This window comes from Falco rusticolus, chromosome 6 (genome assembly GCF_015220075.1).
Source record: "Falco rusticolus isolate bFalRus1 chromosome 6, bFalRus1.pri, whole genome shotgun sequence".
NCBI lineage: Eukaryota > Metazoa > Chordata > Aves > Falconiformes > Falconidae > Falco > Falco rusticolus.
The window spans coordinates 36,870,529-36,892,527 of record NC_051192.1 but is presented as its reverse complement, the minus strand read 5'-3'; the positions used below and the strand labels follow the sequence as shown (position 1 = coordinate 36,892,527).

General features: G+C 38.5%; 1 protein-coding gene across 10 annotated transcripts in view; it reads right to left on the bottom strand.

The window, feature by feature from the left end:
- Positions 1–21,999, bottom strand: part of EYA4 (EYA transcriptional coactivator and phosphatase 4) — a 158,260-nt gene that overhangs the window by 26,126 nt on the left and 110,135 nt on the right. For 4 of the 10 annotated variants that reach the window (XM_037392950.1, XM_037392951.1, XM_037392948.1 and 1 more), the window contains exons 5-12: positions 20,615–20,707; positions 14,756–14,822; positions 12,696–12,838; positions 12,415–12,558; positions 11,339–11,418; positions 10,777–10,960; positions 3,351–3,487; positions 1,711–1,794 (exon numbers count right to left, since the gene is read on the bottom strand). In XM_037392950.1, the coding sequence (XP_037248847.1) occupies positions 1,711–1,794; positions 3,351–3,487; positions 10,777–10,960; positions 11,339–11,418; positions 12,415–12,558; positions 12,696–12,838; positions 14,756–14,822; positions 20,615–20,707 (932 nt within the window). The remainder of the gene's footprint in view (positions 1–1,710; positions 1,795–3,350; positions 3,488–10,776; positions 10,961–11,338; positions 11,419–12,414; positions 12,559–12,695; positions 12,839–14,755; positions 14,823–20,614; positions 20,708–21,999) is intronic. The other 6 variants (XM_037392959.1, XM_037392953.1, XM_037392954.1 and 3 more) reach the window with 4 other exon arrangements.

The following is a 21,999-nucleotide window of genomic DNA, read 5'->3' as shown; positions in this document are numbered from 1 at the left end:
TTTTTTCAAGTATCCCTACTCATAAGGAAGTGGGAAACCAAGAGAAATTGTATTTCTGTTGCTGTCTCTAAGCTTTCAAAGTTATCCATAGATGTTTGTGAGCTACAAAATGTGCTCTGATTATTAAAACTTTGTATCAAAGCTGACTTAGACTTTACTCATATATTACATGAGATGGAGCATGAGATGTAAACACCCTAAGGGCACAATCAAAAAAGGATGAAAGGAGTGACTGCATCACTGGGGCAATTCAGCAAATTCTGGACCCGTCTGTGGGCTACACTCAAGTGATATAAATGTTTGTGTTCAGCTAGGCTTCTCTCTTGTTTTGATAACTATGTTAGAAATGGTTCTGACAAAGTCACTGCTGTTACAGTGTTTGCAGAACAGCAGAAGAGGAGTTTTTGACAGAGTACTAAAATGGGCGCTGATTTGGCACTGTGAAGCTGCAAAACAAGTGAGGCTGTTTTTTACAAGACATGAATAACTACGCTTATCTTAGCACTCCAGAAATTTGGATTTTTGTCTGGGCCTGTGAGTTTTCTATTAGCTTTCTATTCTAATAAGCACAAAAGGCTGTCTCAAACCATGGAGGACTGGCCCACCCGTGGTTATAATCCACGGTCCTGGTTTTGGACATTCCTAACTCACTGGCTGGGGAGGTGGGTGTGGAAAGCATTTTGCTAATGTACTGTTTCTCACATCCTTTTCATCAGCATCTGAATCTGGCTAGGATAAAGAAGCAGGAAACGTGCTAAACAAGCCCTTCATCTGATGCAGTATGGATGTGGTTATGTTCTTTAATAGAAATACCTCTGTGCTAATTTCACTCGAATGGCACACCACTTAGAAACCCACATATGTACATACCAACATTCCCCCTTGTCCATTTCTTTCTTCTGTACATTTGCCCTAAGTTTTTGTTTTATCCAGGCCTTTAAGTCTACGCCTCGCAGCAGTCTCCTGGGCTTTCCAACCGGCCCTTCTCCCCCTGCCTAAGTAGCCATTGCCTGGGGTCCCACCACCGGCCCCGTGGGGCTCGCTGCTGACCCAGCAGGTGAGCTCCTACTCCTGCAGGCTGCCACTGCCTCTCTCACTCTTCCTCCTGCTCACTGCTCTGTGTCCTGAACTCCTTTTGGATCCCATTGAAAGGGTGAGGATGCGTGCAACTGCCTGCCTGGGAGAGGGATTCACTCCCCAGCATTACTCACCCCAGAGCCAGCCAAGGGAACCAAAGATACAACAGAAAAGCTGTGGAGTCCAAGAACATCCACAGCTGGCACTGAAACAGGGCAGTCACTTACTCATGCTGATTCATCAACTTCCCCGTAAATTCCCTCGTCCCTCCAGTTTATTTCTTATTTTTCCCTCTGCACATCCAGATACTGTCAGCTATTTCCATCTGCCCACCACATCTATTGTCTCCCTGCAATGCCTCTTCCAATGTACCTCAGCTACCTCATCCTTGTTCCTCTATAAACTCTTCCCCCATTTGCAGCATCTGCTTCAGCTCTGCCTCATATATTGTGCTTAGGGTCTGTGTCTCAATTCTCCCCTTGGTTTCTTCACACTAACCCTCTGAAAATGGGTATTGTACTCTTCCCCTCTACCTTCTCCCAAGCCATGATGAACACAGGTGATTAACACGTACATGTGCAGGCCAGATAGCTCTAATACAGTGAATCAATGCAGAATTCACAGCTCACATACCTTGCCATACTTCTGTGCATAGGATCCTGTAAGCAGCGAATGAAAAACTATGATTGTTTCATCCAAATCCCAAACAAATACACGCTGAAAAAAGAAGTGGGGATAATATTATTACAAAAATCAACATCAAAGTCCCACCACCACCCCACCCAGGGGGGCTAAAAGTCAACTGAGTCCTAAAGTTTAACCAACCAGCCATTTAACTGAGCAGGTTTGCTCTGAAACTCAGCAAGAACAGTATATCATGCGTGATAAAAAGACAGGAGAGTAACTTTTGAACTCTTCAAACATTTCTTATTTTTCCTCTAAAAAGCTTTTCAAAAAAGCTGTAAAACACAAATTTCAGAAAAATGATGGGGGTCAAACAGAACTGTTAACTTAAGGATAAACAGTATTTTCACATCTCTGCACATCTTATGATTCAAGGTTCTTCTTTATTTCTACTGTATAGCTAAAATTATATCTTGGGTAAAAGTGCTATAGGTCACATATAACGTCATGCAGGATTTAAATAATATTGTAGGATAAACCAGATTAACTCACAAAAAAAAAAAAGAAACTCCTTATATTGATAAGGGATTCATTTTCACTGGCAAACTCTAAAGGAGACAGGAAGACTGAAATGTAAGAAGTTAAGAGTCTTTCCACTGGAAAAGTTAAATCCTTTTAAAAGCTAAAAATGTGTATGTTTCTGTATAAAAGCAATGGTATTTACATTCAGTGCCTAGCACTGCAGCCCACCCTGCCACCCCAGATGTGTGGCCAGCTGAGTCCCAGCAACAGTCTTGACTTCTACTGTACCCAGAGCTGGTCAGTGAAGGCAGAGCAGTGGGGCTGGCCAGAGCTGTTTGCTCCCAGTGCTGGTCTGGTGGCAGCAGGGGACACACTGCACTGGTGGGCAGCACGTTCCCCTGATGCCAGAGCTGAGTGTTTCACACACACACAGGCACTCTGCTTCCTCCTCCTCCTCCCCCTGTCACTGTAAGGCAGCACACTGCTAACACAGGAGAAATGTGACTATAATTACTCCGTTGCTAGGAGGTCACTTGTGTTTTAAATCGTCACCCCATGTATTAGGCGGATATATTTCTTCACTAAGGCACTGATATTGCACATACTTAAGTCCAGCCATAACTTCGCTAATGCAAGCTGCCTCATTGAAATTCACTGACATCACTTTACCAGCACAAGGACAAACCTGTGCCTAAGTATTTGAAAGGTTATGGTCTGATGATCCTGCTTATTTACACTGTGTTCTTAAATACATGTAATTAAGCTGAGCAATATATGTAAGATTTCCTATGCAAAATACTAAAAAAACCTGTGAGAATTTGGAATACAGAGGTCTCCCAGGTTTGTTGTTCTACTGTGCAAGAAACTGAAAGGCACGTAATCTTAAGAGCTAAAAACTGCAAGGCAGAATCACATTTACTTTTCTGCCTAACTTTTTCATACAGAACACTGATGTCTCATTGTACACGTTACAACAGCAACAAGTATCAGTTCTATTCAGTTAGTGAGACCGAGTCCATGATGTTTTCTAAAATGCTTTAAGCTATTTCCACAGCTGTAGTTTTCAGAAGTTACCTTCCATCAGAAGAAACCTCCACATTACCATTCATCAGTTACTGCAGGCATACCTCCAAGTCACTGTCCGGAGGGGGTGATGGATTATTCTTCCGCCCTCTACCCCGAGACTTTGACCCAGAACTCCTACATGTTCTCTCATCAAGATCTTTGATTGGCGTGGAGGGGCTCTGCACCGTGTCAAACTCCCCTGTAAAGTCAACCATTCATGGCAAAATTAGTGCTGGATTTTTAAATAATAAAGTTTGTGGGTTTTTTTTCTCTCAAAGCTAGCCATGTCTGCATGCAAACTCAGCCACAAGATGCACCTAAAAGAGTGGTATAAAATGAGTGATAACACGATTTGTCTTACATAGATGGAATCTGCACATGACACAATCACTTTTGACTTTACCAAGGAAACATTATAAACCTTAACAGAGTAAGAGAAAGATTAAAATTACACACACGCATGTGCAGATATATATATACACATGAACTCATGCAAAATATTGATATATCCAAGGAAGATGTATTTTACAAGTCACACTAATGACCTCTTAAAACATGAAGCTCCTTTCAGTTAAAGTAGTTCATTTCCCATGTTTGTAGTTCAGCTAGACTTATTCCCAAGTCCTGTGTTACTTTCACCAGAACACCCTTTGGCACTCATCCACGCACCAGAACAGCCAGTCACCTTCCTGCTTCATCTCCTCCTCCCATGTCACCTGCTCTTTAGTAGAGTTCACCTTTTTTTTTTTTTTTCCACCTTACCTCTGCCCATAAATTGGCAGAGGGAATTCATAATATTAAATGTAATATTCCAGTTACTACCAGAAAGAGGGTGAAGTCATACTTCTTGTATTCCGGCCATCTTTAAGTATCAGCTATTGTCTGCTGTCAGAGAGATGTGCTGGAAGGAGCTTTGATCTGGCACGGCACAGTTGCTCTTAACACTCATGCCTATCCCTGACTTACTCATTTAATCTACTTTGCCTCTCCTGGTAACAAAGGGCTTCAGAGGTGATCACAAACCAGTACCTATGTAAGGCAGACAGACTGAAGAAGGTATCTCCAGGAAGGATGGCATGGAACTTCCCTTTACAAATTACTTTTATGCCACAGCTCAATAAATAGAAAATATCCTTTTCTTCACAGCACAGTACCTTCAGTGCCTCTTTAAAACTGATACCAGTAAACACAGCTTGGCTAGGTTCCTGAATGCTAAATAACATAAATCCTCCTTCATCATCTATCTTATTAACGATTTGATTTTTCTCCATTAAAAAAAGAAAGTGTAAAACTTTGACCTGACATCTACTACAAAGTTTGATTCCAGGGAGTCCTTGTGCTGCATGTAGTTGTGCATTTCAGGGCCACTTTGGCAATATTTGTTAAAAGTGTTCACTACGTCACATCTGCACAATAGATTAACACTTGGTACAAACATTTCCCAAGAATCCTCTATGATGCATTTGATTTTGAGCTGGAATCTGAACATTTTTCATTTTTACTGAAGACCATCTTTAAGTGGCCAGTAGATCAAGTCATTTTTCTGCTCCATTCTGAACTTGCAAAACCATATCCAGAAAAACATCATTTTGGGTCCCCAAGTAGAAGGAAGATACTGACAAACTGGAGTTAGTCCAGGTGAGGGCCACCAAGGCAGTTAAGGGGCTGAGCGTGCAGGAAGAAAGGCAGAGTGACTCTTCACAGAGGTATGCAGAAAAAGGACAAGACCCAACAGACAGAAATTACAGCAAGGGATATTCCTGTTGGATACAAGGAAATAAACCCTTCACTATGAGAATGGTCAAGACCTGGGACTGGTGTCCAGAGAGGCTGTATGTTCTCTACCCCTGGAGATTCTCAAAACTCCACTGGACACAGCCCTAAACAACATGATCTAAGTTGGCTCATCCATGAGCAGGCTGGACAAAAGACCCACAGAGGTCCCTTCTAGCATGAATGATTTAATGTTTCTGTGATCTTCCCTGAGTTATTCATCTCATTCTCCCTCCACAACAAAGAAAAAACCAGTTTTGGTCTAGCAGAGTCTAAGAAGAAAATATAGACTGCAGTCTCAGTTAAGAGTCTGTGCATAAAGTAACACAATAGTTAAAATTCTTAATCTTTTCCATCATTTATTTATACCTTACAGTGAACCACATACAGAAGATTATTAAAATAAATACACTGGGAGATATATTTATATATCTTGACTGGAAAAATACTGTTGTATTTCTTGGAAGAATGAGATTTAAGCCCATAATGTCACATTCCTGAGTGAGAGCTCTAGACATTGTAAGGAAAGAATTCAAGATTTAAGGAAAGGGGAGAATAAGAAGAAAGTTAGTTGCTGAGTGAATTGTTTAGGACATTTACCTGGAGAAGGATGTATCTAGGTTCCACTACCTTCTCCAGGGTACACTTGTTTATTTGACTGAATGACTGATACATACCAAGTATAAAGGCATATTTTCATGGCCCAGAATCCACATCCCTGTACTCTCAAGTGGTAGGTGATGAAGGTTCCATAAAACAGGAGGAAATAAAATCTGTCTCACTTCCTGGGAAAGTACTCAAATTATTCTGCTATCACCTGGAAGAACATACTATTACTTTTTTCTCAAACTAGGTGATGACTACTTCAATGTCACAAAACCAACATGATTCTCTGCTTGGGCAGAACAAAGCTGAACTTTCAGGCAGCTGCTAACAAGAGATCTTCAAAACTGCAATTCGAGAATTTGTTCCAGATACCATTTTAGATAGGTCTGTCCTGATTTGGATAAGGATCATATGCATTCTAAAGCAGTTTCTCTTTCAGCTAAAACTCTCATTTGCCAAGAAATTATGGGACAATTAAGCATCAATAACAGTATCTAATGAATAATGTTCCCATGGTGTTTTCATTTGTCCCTACAGAATGGAGAGAGAGAGAGAGAGAGCGCGTTCTTGTTGACTAATCATTCCTATTCCCAGCATGGTGTTGATGTCAGTAAGGACACTGCAGGCAGTAGAGAGATCAATAAGGTCACATTATCTTAGTCTTTTCCCCATAAGAAGAAAAGCAAAATATACTTTGGTAAATACACAAATGTACAAAAGGATGCTTCATAACCAGAATCCTCATTCAGCAAAAGCCTACACTGGCTTCAAAAAGTTCTGAGTGTGAGAGAGTTCTGTACGAAAAAATAATTTCCCAGATTTTTCTGACAGAGTGGAAAAAATGTCCCAAACCAAAGCCCCAGCAATGAAAAGGCAAAAATTAAATAAGTTAGGATGAATGTTTACATTCTTACCACAAAAGTCTTCATATTTATAACATTTCAACATTTTACAACAAAATCAGGACTCACTTCTACAGTGATGTATTAAAACATCTGTTCTCAATGATTGTGTTTAATCTACCAAAAATAAAATATAAAGAAAAGCCCTGTTCTAAATCTTCTCTAAAAGTATCCAACAACTGAAATAAATAACTTCAGTTTTCATTTAGCATTAGCCATTACCAGTTGCCCCAGGCTTCTGCTTGGGTCAACACAGTACATGATTGCATAATAATCCATTAATCAGTACTGTAACTAATCACTGTACCTTGTAGGTTCTCGATATTTAAAGCCAACTTTATTTCATTACACTAATCTCTAAATCAGAATAAGCAGCTGTCTCTTACTTGAATGCAAGGTATGCATCTATTTTAGAACTGCAGAAGTCAGTAGTGCATGTTTTTTGGAGCAACTGTAGGCTTAATTACTTGACTTGCTTTTTACCAACAGCAGGCTAAAGGGGCAACTGCATTTTCTTACCCTCAGTTTGCTTTAGAAAAGAGGTCAATGCTGATAAAAGGAAAACTTACTAAAAATTCAGCCACATAACATAAAAGAATGTGAGAAATTCTAGCACCAAGGAGTACTGAAAACATTACCCTCATGAAGCGTTCCTACTGCAGCTCACATTAGACAGAAATTTTTATTGCAATGTTTGAAATTTTTTAGGTTTTTCCAACATTCAACACATGCCTAATAAATATACTTCATAGCCTCCTCCCACTGGAACTATGAGCAGCATCAGAGATCCAATAAAGCAAGCAGAAAACGTTAAAACCAGAACATGGAATGACCACTTTACCACAGATGTTCATACACATACTCATACACTGGTTCATGTCCAGCATGAAGCCTTCCATGCCATGGAGACCTTGCAGCAGCGCCAGTTAGAGGACAGGGAGTTACAGCACTGCCATTACAAATGGTGGGGGTCTCTCATACCCAGACATTTTTTCCCGCCTCTAGTTTGACGTAAACATTCCCTCCTCCCCTGTTAAAAGACAGTTGTACCACTTAAGCAGGAGGAAAGAGGTGTGGGCACAGCCTGCATGTAGACCTAATGCCATCTCCTGGAGAAGCTGCAAATGGTGACTTCATTGTGGGTATCAAATTCAGAGAGACCAAGCTCTGCTGCATCCCAGTAACCAAACTGGAGCTAATATCCTACAAGTGATTCACCTCACCTAACTCTGGACATGTGTAAGTGAGGTGCCTAAACATGAAGCTTTTACTCAGGCTTATTTCCTCTGCCAGAATTTTATCTGCCCTAGATTAAATGTACTCATGTACTCATCAAATGTACTCATCTCCTGAGACCACGTCTCAGGATTCACCTGAATTATTCCAATTTGAGATGAAGTCCCCTTGGAGAAACCTATTTGTCTCAGAGATACTCTGTGGTAACAAGTGCATTTTGAAAAATCTTAATATTGGACAGGCACAAAACAAGCTCAGAAGAGAAGTCCATGGGATGGTTAAGAAACTGAGCCTTACACAGATGAGGGATGGATGAACTTCTGAGCCCCTTCATACTCCCCTTATGGCTCGACTTTTGTTACATATTCTTAACAGACAGAGCAGGCAGAAGACGGCTTCAACATTATGTCTTTTCTTTCCTGACTTGTAATGTGTTATTGCTTGCTAACGAGTAGCAGAAAGAGTAAAGTCTATTTCAATTGTCATCTTATTTTCTTTACTTGGTCAATAAATAAAACTGTAACTGATATTAACTGTTTATCTGGTGAGGTTTTATCATGAAAACAAGAAATCTTGTATTTGTGGAGAGTACTAGAGGCTTTGATTAGTTATTTGAATTAATAGCTAGCAGAGATGGCAGAAGAGCGAAATGCCTTGCTGTGTTTAACTTTAGGTTTTAGTTGGAGTCTTAAGGACTGAGCAATAAAGGGCTGTTAGACTGAGCAAGTGAACATGGTGAGTGCTGAAACTCTGCAGTATGACCTACTGTATCTGAAGTGATCTCCAAGACACTGTACCTCACTGACGGGAATTTATTTTTACAGTGAGACAGAACCACACAGGCATGTCATGTATTTGCAAAGTGGGTGTTTCACTCTCAGCAAAGGGTCGCATGATCAGTGCAACACTTCACAGAAATAAGGAGCGTGTGGGCAGATCTGTAAGTTCAGATGCACAACCTACTTAACAGGAAAACCGGTTCGTATGTTTAAACAATCCATACACAAGAAAAATCCTTACTGTTTCACAGATGTGAAGCCTTCAATACTTTTTCAACCTGTTCAAGCTATTAAGATTCCTTTTCTTTGCCAATGCTATTCAATATTAAGGGAGTTTGTAATACATGATAAATTTATACAACATTTCTAGGAAACACAGATACACAAGGGAGAGACAATATGGGAAACACTGTCTGATTTTCTCAAATATGAACATGAAGGAATAACAAAGCAGCAAGGGAGAGTGCACAGGACGTGCAGTTATCAAAACATCACTTGTAAGTACTCTTCGCTCTCTTTTAAAAATACTTTACATTTGATTTGTGTCTGTTATGGATGTCCTGCAACTGTTGAAATTTCGCTTGATTTCATGTTACCTCTTAGCTTTTTCTTCCTAAACTTGCATTCTGAGACTACTGAATAACATTTTATAATTTCATCAAAAACCAAGGGAATGTGTGTCTCCCCATATCCATTCCATACCATACCATACCACAAACACACACATACATACACACACGCTTCAAAAATCAGCCTGAGGAAAACAGCTGACTAGAAGAAATTTCAAGTAATGCAATTCAAATTCCATTGCTTTTAGTAAATTTAAGCAGATTATATGAAGTGTGAAGCCTTGCTTACACTTTTCTATACAGTATTACTCTTCCTTTATTCATGGTTATAATGTGTTATGCTTCTCTACTACACTTTCAGCGAGATGGTGCAGTTGTTAGGATGAGAATTAGGAAGATTCATCCAATGAGCTGATTTTGTGCTTAAAGTGCATTTCCTCCCCCTTCACAGCCTAATCCAAAACCCAGTTTGAAAGTATTTTCAGAAGTGCTCACAGTCGGTGGGTAAGGCTGACACAACCCATGCCGCCCAAGTGAAGCCAGCGTCCCTGGCAGAGACTGCTCTAAGAGCACAGAGCCAGGCAGCTGGCAGCTGATAACCTCTCGCATGCATGCTACGCACAGCCTTAGTAGGCTACTTAGGTTATGAATATATGATAAAATACTGAGACAGATCTTTCAGAACTACCTATATATAATAGAAACAACACAGGGAAGTGAATGTGAAAAAGAACTCACTAATGTTCACCCAGTAATAACACCACATTCAGCTGACTCTGGCCGTGAATTCCTAAACTAGCCCACCAAGATCTTCATAGCTCTGCACTACACTACGCATAATTTCAAATACATAACTTTAACTTTTCTTTACTTTAGTCTCATTTATATCAAATGGGGGAAAAGGAATTGGTGAGCTGTTCAGGAATGTAGAACTAGGAACACAACTGTGTGACAAAATACTGTGCAGTGGTGGATGTGCACAAGGGGGCAGAGCCGGGCAGGCAAGTCAGGTGTATGGATGTCTCCTAAGAACGTTCTTTTTGCAACTCCAACTACTTCAACGCTATTTTTTTAAAAGAGACTTGTGCCAATATCAGATTGCTCTATTTTTTATTACTTAAATCAGTGAATTAGCAAGCATGACTTGCATACATTTGAATAAAGCCCATGTACTCTTGCTAGTATGATTGGGGCATAATTAAAGGTACAACAGTATCTTGTTTTAAATTCTTTACAGCAATACTTCAGAACACGTAGGTGGATACAGGAATGTTCCACCATCAGTAACAGGGAGGTTATTGAATTTTTATTTCAAAATTTAGTAAAGGTTTATTACTGTACAGTTGTTTTCGGTATTAACCAATCTCTATCCAACTGTTGCAACTTTTTTCAGGCCTACCCCTTCCACAGAAAACCATCTCAGTCTGCAAAGACCTTTACTGAACTAACAAACAAAGTAGACAGGTTTCCTAACTAAACAAACAAACAAAAAGCTTATATGGCTGGTTTGCATGGCAAAGTTTTCTGAAAGGCATAGGCTTAAAATGTCAATATTCAAACAAAATGGACATGAAAATCTTGTATTTATACCAGTACAGAATAAAAGACAAAAATTTTTTTCACCTGAATGTAGATCTGTACCTGGTTGACTAGTCAGGCCAGGGAGAGAGTCCTGTAACTGGTAGGTTGATGATGATGATGAAGTGCCATCAGCTGTGTTGTTTGAGGTCATATATGCACCATATGTTGATGCTGAGTAATACTGTGCATATTGATTTTGGCCAAAAGCTGTGTATGATGGATAATCCTAAAACAGCAAATGCAGCAGAGTACTTAATTGAGTAATGAGTGATTTTTCCAAAAAGTATTTCTAAGTGTGCAATCATATGACTTCTGCAAGAGTTTTGGGGGTTTAGTGTAGATTTTTTTTTTTTAATTTAAGGATATTTAACATTTTTTAATGTAAGGATATTTACCAAAAGGCTACAGGGAGGTTGCTGAAGTATTTAAGTGCCAAAAGATGCAACTAGGCTTCCACTGGGATTTTGATTGCTTTCCACAGAAAACAGCATTGAACCACAGTGAGTCTAATTCATTGTAATAGATCTAAATTAAAGCAACGTGCTATCATTGGAGTTATAGAAATCCTTTTGTAATTGACAAATACAAATGTTAATATTCATACCTGTTGTGAACTACTGAAGTTTGTAGAATTTGAAACAGAATTGTTTGCATAAATAGTGGATGATGGTGTAAAACTAGAACCTAAAATAAAAAAATACAATTAACTGTGAGAAGTCGCTTGTGAATCAAAATAAAATTCTAAATACAATATTCTATGTTAAGATGTAGACAAATCAGAAGAGCAAACAACTTTTATTTTCTGTTTAAACAATAAAATACTGCAATGAAATTTTAAAAGAAATGAAATGGTACTTCCATGCATACAGACATACATTCCTTTTCACACCATGCAAGGAAGGTATTGGCAGTAAGTCATTACACTGGCTGAGAAAGCATTTTTCAATTTATTGCATTGTCTCACCTCTACTCAAATATTGTTTTTCTCTTTTGCCTTAATTTCTAAGTTCTAATACTTTAGCATACATTCACTTATGAAACAAAAAGCTTTTCAAAGAATATTTTAATGATCCACTTGTTTTTAATCGACCTGTAATGAGGCATGTCCTTGTTTTCAACAAGTCAGATGATTAATATTGTAATTTGTAATATTTCAAAGATTAATTGTTTTAGAAGAAGCTTAAACCTTATCCAAATAAAACAGGTTGTCAATGATCAAATAGTAATAAGTGAATTAATAATTGAATAACAAATGAAAGAATAAATATGAATTAAGGAGAAATTCTAACAAATTATGTCAATCAAAAAAGAAACCAGTATCAAATGAGGCCATACTCAGAACACGGAAACAATGGGAAGTGACTTCTGCATGCTAATAAATACAACAAATGCTTCCAGTCCTGCCATGTGATTTCACCCCATAAAAACATGAAGGTGCAAACAGGGACTGCATTGCATGGTGAGATCTAAATTAACAGATGACCAAAATGAATACATATATGCATATTAGTACTGGGAAAAAATACTTAGCTTTACATTTTAGAGGCAAAGGTAGCTGACAACAACAAGCATACTTGCGGGAGTTCACAAAAATGAAGGGAAAATATATCATAAATATGAGGGAAGAGGGCCATCAGCAGCCACGGGATGGGATGAGCCCTGATGATGGTGGCTACTCACCTGGCATCTGGTAAGAGTAGGGTGTTTGGCCTGGCTGTGGGGTGGAAAACCCTGGGCTGTAACTGAGGCACCCGCTCTGCAGTGGTGATTGGGTCTGTGAGAGCCCACTTTCCGTCTTGATGCCTGGCAACATTACACCCAAATCTGTATAAGAAATCAATTTTCAACTGATTCTTTAAAATATTTTCTTACAGGTGGGAAAATAAAGTAGAAAGAAAAAAACATTCACATCGGCATCGCTCTTACTGCTATGTAAAGTGAAGTAATAAGAGATCAAATACCGTAAGTGGGTAAGCTGTACGGCTGTCCTGTCTGGGAGTACGCTGTATAGACCGCTGGTTGCTGCATTCCTGAATACTGGGTTTGTCCGGCATAGGCAGACATTGTTTGAGCTGCTGGTGTAGAAAGAATGTGTGGATAGGGCCTAAATATCAGGAAAAATAGCATTACTGTGGCAACAAATACTTTGTATGTTGATTCAAGCAATAAAGTAAAGAAAAAGGTTTAAAGATGTCCAAAGGCAGTTCATTATTCTGCCAACTGTTTCTCTTCTGGGATTTATTCCATTCCCCACTGAAATAAGATGAAAACCACTCCAGCTCACATTCCCCATGGCAGGGTGAATACTTTGTGCTGCCCCACCACTACAATTTAATTCACAAGCTACTGTGTCCAGCTCTAGATGGACTCTGCCACCACTATACAGTTTTATATGGATATGACCCCCTTCAGCCAAGATTAGCACCCTTGAATTAGAAAAGCTCCCAAGCTTTTTTAATCCAGGGGAGGGAAACTTGGACTAGAAGAATAAAGGAAATACAGAGGTGGACGTTAAAGCTACTACATTATGTCCTCTCTGCATGGTTCTGCTTCAACAGACATATAGCCTTCTGGCTTCAACGGGAGATAGATCATGCCTATTGAGACTGGCATGGATAATATTGACAGCAATACTTTGGCAACCAGATGGTCTTTAAATGTTTGGAAAATATGGACTTGGGAAATAGAATGGAAATAAAAATGGGGTTTTATTTATGAATACTGGGGTTTTATAGAAAGATTGAATAAAATCAAGTTTAAAATTTTTGCCCTCCAGAGTTGCAAAAACATACAGAGAAACATTTGTCTTGGATTGTTTTGTAAGTCAAATAAGACTTTATGGACCAAGAGTTGAATAAACACACTCTGCAGAATTACGCTAGCTGAAACCTGGCCATTAAAAGCCATGACTAAATTTCAGATTATAATTTTTATTTTTTTTTTCTTTCTAATTAGTTCAGTACAGTTGGCAGCAGTTACTATCAGAAAAAGGATTACTCATTAATTTAGATGCCAATAAACTGTAACAGTAGATTAAAAATTCTATTAAACCTTGTTACATATTTGGCCAAAAGTATCTGATATAGTCTGCCAAAACCTGTATTAAGTGGAGTGAGGACTGTTCTTATTTCAGGCACCTACTTTCTGTATCAATACATATTGGCTACTATGATATGAATGCAATTTTGTTAAATTATAAAAAGTCTAATCAGCTACAGTTTCAATATTTTCTCTGCATCACAGTCACACAGGCAGCTGAATCCAATACATGGAAATAAATAGATGGCATGCTGGAATCACGCATCCTTGTGCACAACACTGATTGTAGACAAGCAAACTAACAGACTGTCAACTTCAAGAGTTTCATGTAACATCCTCAGTGCTTTTTCCTACAGTTCCCACCCTTGATTCATGTGATTGCTCAAAAGTCTGTTTTCCTCCAAAAAAAGGTGGAAGAAATTTTCTATTCCTAACAACGCCTATTGGCTTCAGAAATAAAACAAATGAGATTAAAAGCTTATCCAATTTATTTGATTTTTAAATCTTATGATATCAGAGAAGGAGAAGGAAAGGGTGGTTCATGACTGTGGAATGTCTGGAAGTGTGGCAATGCTGGCACTGGGAGGGTCTGTGACAGGGATAGCACTCAGTACGCATCTTGCACATGCAATTGTGATTTCTAAATATAAACTGTTTACTTCAAAATACGTATGTATACATTGACAGCACTGTTAAGATGCTGATGTCTGAGAACATAACAGTCCAATATTTTCCTTTTGTTGCGTGCAGATATTCAAGGGTATTTCTTATGCAGTAATACTGCACAGAGCAGAATCTTACTCCGCAGCCATGTGAGGAAAAAAAAAGTTGGAGAGGAAGCTATGATGGAGGCAGTACTGAGGCTTAAGTATTTTTTTTTCTGTTTCTTCTGCTGATGAACTCTTGTTTGCAACAAACCACAGAACTGCCTACAGCCAATGTCAATTCCCTATAAAATACTAGAAGAGGTGCAGACACTAACTTGGAGGGATATATTTGTGGAGAGTACTGGTGTGCTGATCTTGGGCTGTAGCCACTACTTGTTATTACTGCAAAACAGAAAACAAAAGTACAGCAGTTAGAAACATCATGAGACCAATACAGCCAAACAGTCTGAATACTAATATGCAGCAACACTAGCAGAGAAGCTTATTGAAATGAACAACTTTTCAACAGACATCACCTGAACTGCAACATCTTAATACAAAAATTAAAATTTTCCCATATCATTCATCGTTGTACAGAACTCTTTAGTTCATATGGGTGTGTCATGCTTTTTCAGCTTGACTGACATGTTTCCGAGTATATTGCAGAGGCATAAATCTCATACACCACCTGTGATCCACACACCATAGATCTTTCAAATTTGCAAGTTGTATAAAAATCGGTAGTTAAAAGAATCTTATGATTTAACATATGGTATCGCATGGGATTGAAATAATATACACATACTTTTAAAGTCTCACATTAACAAATTTAATTTTAATACTGACAGGAAAAATATGGTTTATATGGGTGTGGTTATTTTTATTCAGAATACATGATAGAAGATAACAGATGGACTACTAGAAAATGAATACTATTTCTTATCAACAGGCTGATTAGAACATATTCACTAACAGTATTTTTATTTCAAAAGTAAGCATAAATATTCCTGTCCAGTAGCCATCAAAATTGTGTATGTCTATACTATTCACAGCTGCATTCTTCCAAGAAAGCTAACAGAACAATAGCCATCTCCCATTAAAATTTCATTCAGAAGTGGTTCTCAAGCTGGATTAATTCCAAGTGTTTGGAAGTTTCTCTTTCTTTTAGCCATCTGTCTTGACTAAGACAGATGTATTCCAAATATATGTACTCTAAAGTGTTGAACCAATCCCTTCAGAGCAAATACATACTGGGCAAACATACAGGGTGTCTTTATTAGCCATCTGCTGTTCATTCACTTTTCAAAAGATTAAAGTAGTACACAACGAAGCACTGGAATTTCTTTAGTCTAATCAATCATAGTTGTACTTCAAAGTGTACCCTTTTCCTGAGTTGTTCATAATGGTTGTAGAAATGAACTTTCAGAATTATATAAGTGACAAATAGGTTTAGGTTCCTAACTATTTTATAAAACATGATATACTTCTACATCCAGGCCTAATTAACGTCTTTGCGATCTATTGCTTTGAACATATGCAGAACTTTTTATTTTGAAAGCTAGTTTAAATGCATTTAGAACATGTAGGACTTAAAAGGAAAATACAGTAGAATAAAAACAATTAGCTTCTTTTTTAAATGTGTAGTTGAGTATGGCTTGTAAAAAGAGAAGAACTGTATAATAATTTTTGGATCATATGCCACCAGATTTCATAAACAAGTTGCTGATTGAAAAGATATTGAGGGCTTGCCTGTGATGCAAATCTGCTGAATTTAATTTTGTGTGGGTATTCTTTTTTCCTGAGAATGCCTTTCTGTGGTTTAAACTTAATCCACAGACTGATCCACTATGTGTGCATACAGCTATTCCCAGAGTTAAGATGAACCTATAGCTGTATATATCAACATAATCAGCCCATAGAACTCTAAAGGATGCTCTTAGTTATTTAAGGCTGGAAGGGTAATTTATCTTCCCTGTTGGATCCCTATGACCTTTCTAAAGACAAGCAACAGCTAACAAGAGTGACCTTGGTGATTCTCAGGGAGAGGAACTTTCATGATCCATTATCAGCATATCGGATCTTTTTTGCCCATACTGCTCACTTTTTGTCTGATCATTTGCTGGATGACAGTTCACTTGATTAATCAGTTTGGGTAAAGCACATTTACCATTCCACCACACCTGAAGTAAACTACAAAAAATTAATTATTGTTCATTTAAACCACTTGAGCTATCAAAAGCTAGATTTTTTCAGCAAAAAAATGTCCTGCCTACTCTTTTATTCTTTCTGCATATACCTTATTTTATAAATTCAGACAAGAAAATAAAATACTACCAGTTACAGGGAAGAGAGAGAAAGAGGCAAGTGCCCCCAGAGTGAATTGTGTACTTTTCAAATTAAAAAGTCTGTTCCTTTCACTCTCTCCGGTAGCTTGTCTCATCAATTTGTGCGCTACATTTTAGACAGTGAGATGTTTGAGAAACAGGGTGTAAGATAACTGAGTATGACTAAGAATAGGACTCATGTCATATCAGTTACAACTGAGCAGAGCCTGTGGACCACACCTGTATCTCATAGATCAGATTGGTAATTCTAAGGGTTATCAAACTTAACAGAACTTTCACTGCTGGATAGCCTCCTAACCCTGCTTCTGAGGACTGCTGGCAATGGAAGAGATGATGGAGGCAGGTTGTTATGGTTTTTATAACTGCACCACTTTATATAGCTATTTATATGAATGGGGCTAAACACTATTTTACATTACTTATATTAACAACAAAATAAAATCTGTTTCTCCTCTGAAAAACTAAAATATTTCTACATCTTCACTAGGTGAATTTACCAGAGGAACCCTCTTCAGGGCAGGTATAAGACCTTTGATTTCTCAGGTCTCACTGTGGCACGAAGGGCATATTCCACTCCCCACTAACACTGACTCACAGAGAAGACAAGAAGCTGGCAGCCAGCTCTTACCAGTCACCCTGTTAGCTCAACTGGCCAAGGTGGCTGCAGAAAATTTAAATAACCATAAACTGTTCTGATAGTATGTGTTGAGTTCTGTATATTAACACAGGCTAGGATTTTTATTTTTTCATTATGCATCCAGAAAATTCTGTGCAAAGAGGGTACGTTAAAAGGATCTCATTTAAATAACAAATCACAATGTCTACACACAAGGGGACTAAACGTAGCTTACACAGCGGTGGCATTTCCTAACTTTGCCTTAATAGCCTTCAGAAATTGTTTTCTATATCCTTTTTGAGTGTAATAAATACTAAGTAAAAAGGATGACGAGAACTTCACATGCCTCTCCGCTCCATTAAAATGATAAACAGTTCTCAAGTTAATCCAGTATTGTAAGCAATATAAACATAAGTATGCATGCACTCGCAGTACAGCAGCTGCAGCAAATTCAGAGTATGAAAAGGCTCAGTTCAAGGCTGTCCAGATCTCCACATCCTGAGAATACCCACCCCAATGGGGGTCTACTGCAGGACCATAAAGCTTCAAATCAAGTGTACTGATATTAATTACCAACTGTCATTCTTCGAAGAAAAAGGAGGAGGAAGAGTGGTGCATGACATGACTCTCCACCTGGCTAACCCTTTCCAAGAGGCAGAGTTTCTCCCAGGGGACACTCTGCAGGACAGGAACCAGAGCAAGACGTGAGCTGCAACATCCGAGCAGAGGCCTGCCAAAAGGCCTCTGTGGTGACTGTAGCTCTAAATTTGAGATATCTATGTGCTTTATTTGTCAACTTTTCAATCAAAAACTGGAGTTCCTCACAGCTACCTGTGAAGCCTAATCTGTCTTTCCTGCTCGGCACCTCGCACAGTCTGTTTGACCATCACTTTCTGTGTTACAGCTGGTCCTTAGGGACAGAGCTGGCTACTTTACTTTGCTTTGAGCCTTCTGCTCAGCTCCAGGACATGCCACAGGTTTTGACTGCCCTTGGAGCATGGAAATCAATTTTAATGGGTAGAATATTTGAAGGAGAGGATTTCTGCATGGCAGACTCTCACATGGCTCTCAGCACCAGGAGTTGTATTTTCACCCACGTCTCATTTCATAAAATATTTGATAACATCCCTAAATCCTTCCCTACTCAACAAAGAATGCTTGAATCCATCTGACCTGTGTTTGTTTAAGACAGGGTAGGTGACATCCCTTCTAGTGGCCTATATGCCTAGGCATCCTCACAAAACGAGCTCACAGGTGATCTGAAAGCTGCAGGGAAGTACTAGCATCATCACTTTGTCATAGTTGGGAATAACACACATATGTAACTGATCATTAGGAAAAACCAAACTGCTCACTGTTGAGCTTTGTTACGCATTGTTTTCAATTGCAGATGGTTTGTCTGAAATCACATCTTTCTACTAGTCAGTATTTATTGTCTTTGGCAACCCATTAAAATTCTGAAATAACCAGTTAGGTTAAAAAGTCAGAGGAATACTTCTTCCACAAACCTGAGCCAACCAAACAGTCCAATTCGCAAGTACCAGTAAAAATCAAGTGTGAAAGTAATGGATTTACTCCCTATAAAAGGATCAGTGCGTTATCAAGGCAGCTCCGTGCCTCTCATGAAGACTGCACATCACCCACACAGGCAGACTATTGATATCCCACTGTGAATGACCACACTCATTTAATGCTTGAGTCTGTGGCCTAAACTGAGAATCAGGTTCATATTTCTTTTGAGTATGCAGGTGGCTAACAGACAAAAATGATTGTGTAAGGCTCAAATTCCTGCCTTTTTTTGGAGGCACCAATTGTTTCCAAATCTCCAAAGTGTAGAGATCTCAACACTTCTTTTGAAGTCAGTGGAAGCTAACGGGTGAGTGGCACCTGGGGAAATCGAGCTGTTACTTCACTGTCTAAACCTGGACTGGAGGCTGCAATTTTTGGCGCTCCTGCATGAAAATGTTGCCTTAGCCATGTTTTACACATGGAATTCAAATCAGTCCTAAATACATGGCAGAAGCTGATAAAACTTCACCAACAATGACAAAATCATATATAGGGTTGGACATTTTATAAACTGTAATCATTACTAATAAAATTTTAGGATAGAGTAACAACAGAGTGAAAAAGAAAAGCTAATTTTTATCCAAGAATATTAATTCTTTTATGGAACTTGTTAGACTTTAACTTGATGGGGCTCCTTTCAGCATAATCATAATGAGGACAATGTTTTCATTTTTTCTAATCAGAAATACTATACACTTGCTCTACATCTCACAAAAGACCTTTTCTTGAGGCACTAGATTTGTTACAGATACCTTTCTGAATAACCAACTTTAGAGTATATCTGCATTTACTGATGCCTAAAAAACAGTTCCAGAAACATACACTCAATTTTTAAAACATTTTCATTACACAAAAACATTATGATTTCCAAAATATTTCAAATAGGGCTTGACAACCTAAGTCTACTAAAGTAATAGTAGTATCAGTGTGGAGTGGTGACTCTGGGCATCAGTGATGTTTCAGTCAGGCCATCACTGAAATAGTGTTTTCAGACACAAGATGTAATCTCCCTCCTCTCCTTGTTAATATTTTTATTATTAGCAGTATCCATTTTAATGAATAGAAGGCAGATTATCTGTACTTTTCCACAGTTTTCCACAGGAATCTACTTAAAAATTTCTGTTTGTCTGAATTTCTTAGAAGGTAACAGAAACTTACAATTATGTGAAGTAAATTATAGACTTTATTTTCATGTAAAGAAAGTAGCTTATGGCAATCAGGTCAGTGTTTAATCTAACACACTGCTCATTGGAATAAAAAGATTAGCACTGAAATAAAATCCTTAAGATTTTAGATTTTACAAATTAAAATGGCTGTAAACAAATACAATCTATTTCTTCCTTCCTAAGATTGTACAAGACTAACACTGAGAAAAATCTACAACACAATAATAACATTCTTACTATAAAATTTTTGCATACAGTAATTATCTTAGGCATCACTAAAGCTTCTTTAAGATCATAGCTCATGAAAATTGCAAGTTTTCAATTAAAAAATGAAAAAGCTATTACTATTATTATTTATTATTATTGCTATGTATTTAAATGTTACTTTATTTTAGTTTTTTACAGATTGCTACCATGCAGTGAAATGTTCATTAGTGAAGGTTATTAAATGCCATATTAATGTGCCTCTAACAATACGTGATCTTATTATGGCTTTACCTGACCCAGTAAAAGTGTCAAGCGATCCATCTCCAGTTGTTGTTGTTGTTTCACTGCTGTTCATGGGTTCTGTTTTGACTGCAAGAAGAGACACTACATAGAAGAATAAGTAGACATGAGAATTTACTTCTAAATTTACACTGGAGTCCTCATGCCAGTCTCACTAGCTGTAGTCCAGCTACAACAAGCATGCGGTGCAACAGCTTCGACCTTCACTCTACCACCGTATTGAGACAATCTACACTTGCTGTTTGGAATGTTCATGCATCTACATAGCTTTTTATCTGTGCATTTGTCTATCTATTTGTTTTAGCAACTGGAATATCTTCTGGGGAGATTTCAACCTAAATCTAATGGATTCTAACAATTCCCTAAGAGTAGCAGAGAGGAAGGAAACATTAGCTGTCAAGGGATGTAGCATGTAACAAAAATAGTTTTGCCTGACAAGTGAAACAATAATAATATGGTTTCATGCTCATATAGAAGCAAATTACTTTCACAGTGCCAGCATTCTGCCTTTCCCCTTCCCCTTTTACAGAGTCTGTGGGGGGGGGGGGGGGGGGGGTTGAGCTAGGTCACCAGCAAGCAATTTTCCATAAATGAAGAGAGATGTTTAAAAGAAAAAGCAAAAGCAAAAGAACTAGAGTAGGACACAAATGACAGCCATGACAAGTCAGCTTCTAGCTCAGGTTACCAAACACTTGGGTTCACTCCGAACTCAATTTATTTCTTACGGATCATCATGCATCTTGCCATCCAAGCTATAACTGAAAGCACAACAGAGGCAGTCTAGATTTTATAGTTCAGTATGTTGCCTGAACAGACTGTCTGGCACAGACTTTTGTAATGCAGTTTGGGAACTGCCCTTCTAACTGTTGTAGTAAGAAACAGCAGTACAGAATACACTGCAGCTTTTATTAGATGTTTGACTGGAAAATGTGAAAACCCTCATCATATTATCACAATTGTTTTGCGAAGGTCAGTTAGGGGTGTGTGAACATTTATCATATGTATCAGCAACTTTCTTATAGATACCACAGGACTGGTGGCTGCCCAGGGGCACAGAGCAAAGTGGTAATGAAGACCTGCATAGGCCACTGCCAGGGTCATACACCAGGTATTGAAATTCCAAGGACACAGCCTGAGATTTGAGAAGAAGTCTTTGCTGTGACAGCTGGGCTGACAGAGCCCCTCCAGCAGGTCTAACATATGGCAAGGAAAGGCGCTTTCTGCCATCTATTTACCTGATGCCTTCAAGGACACCAGGTAAACTGACCAAAGCTCTTGTCTGTCAACATGGCTGCATCCATGTTTGACATCAATGGCAATAATGGGGGTGTGTGTGTGGTATGTGTGTGGTGGGGTGTGTGTGTGTGTGTGTGTGT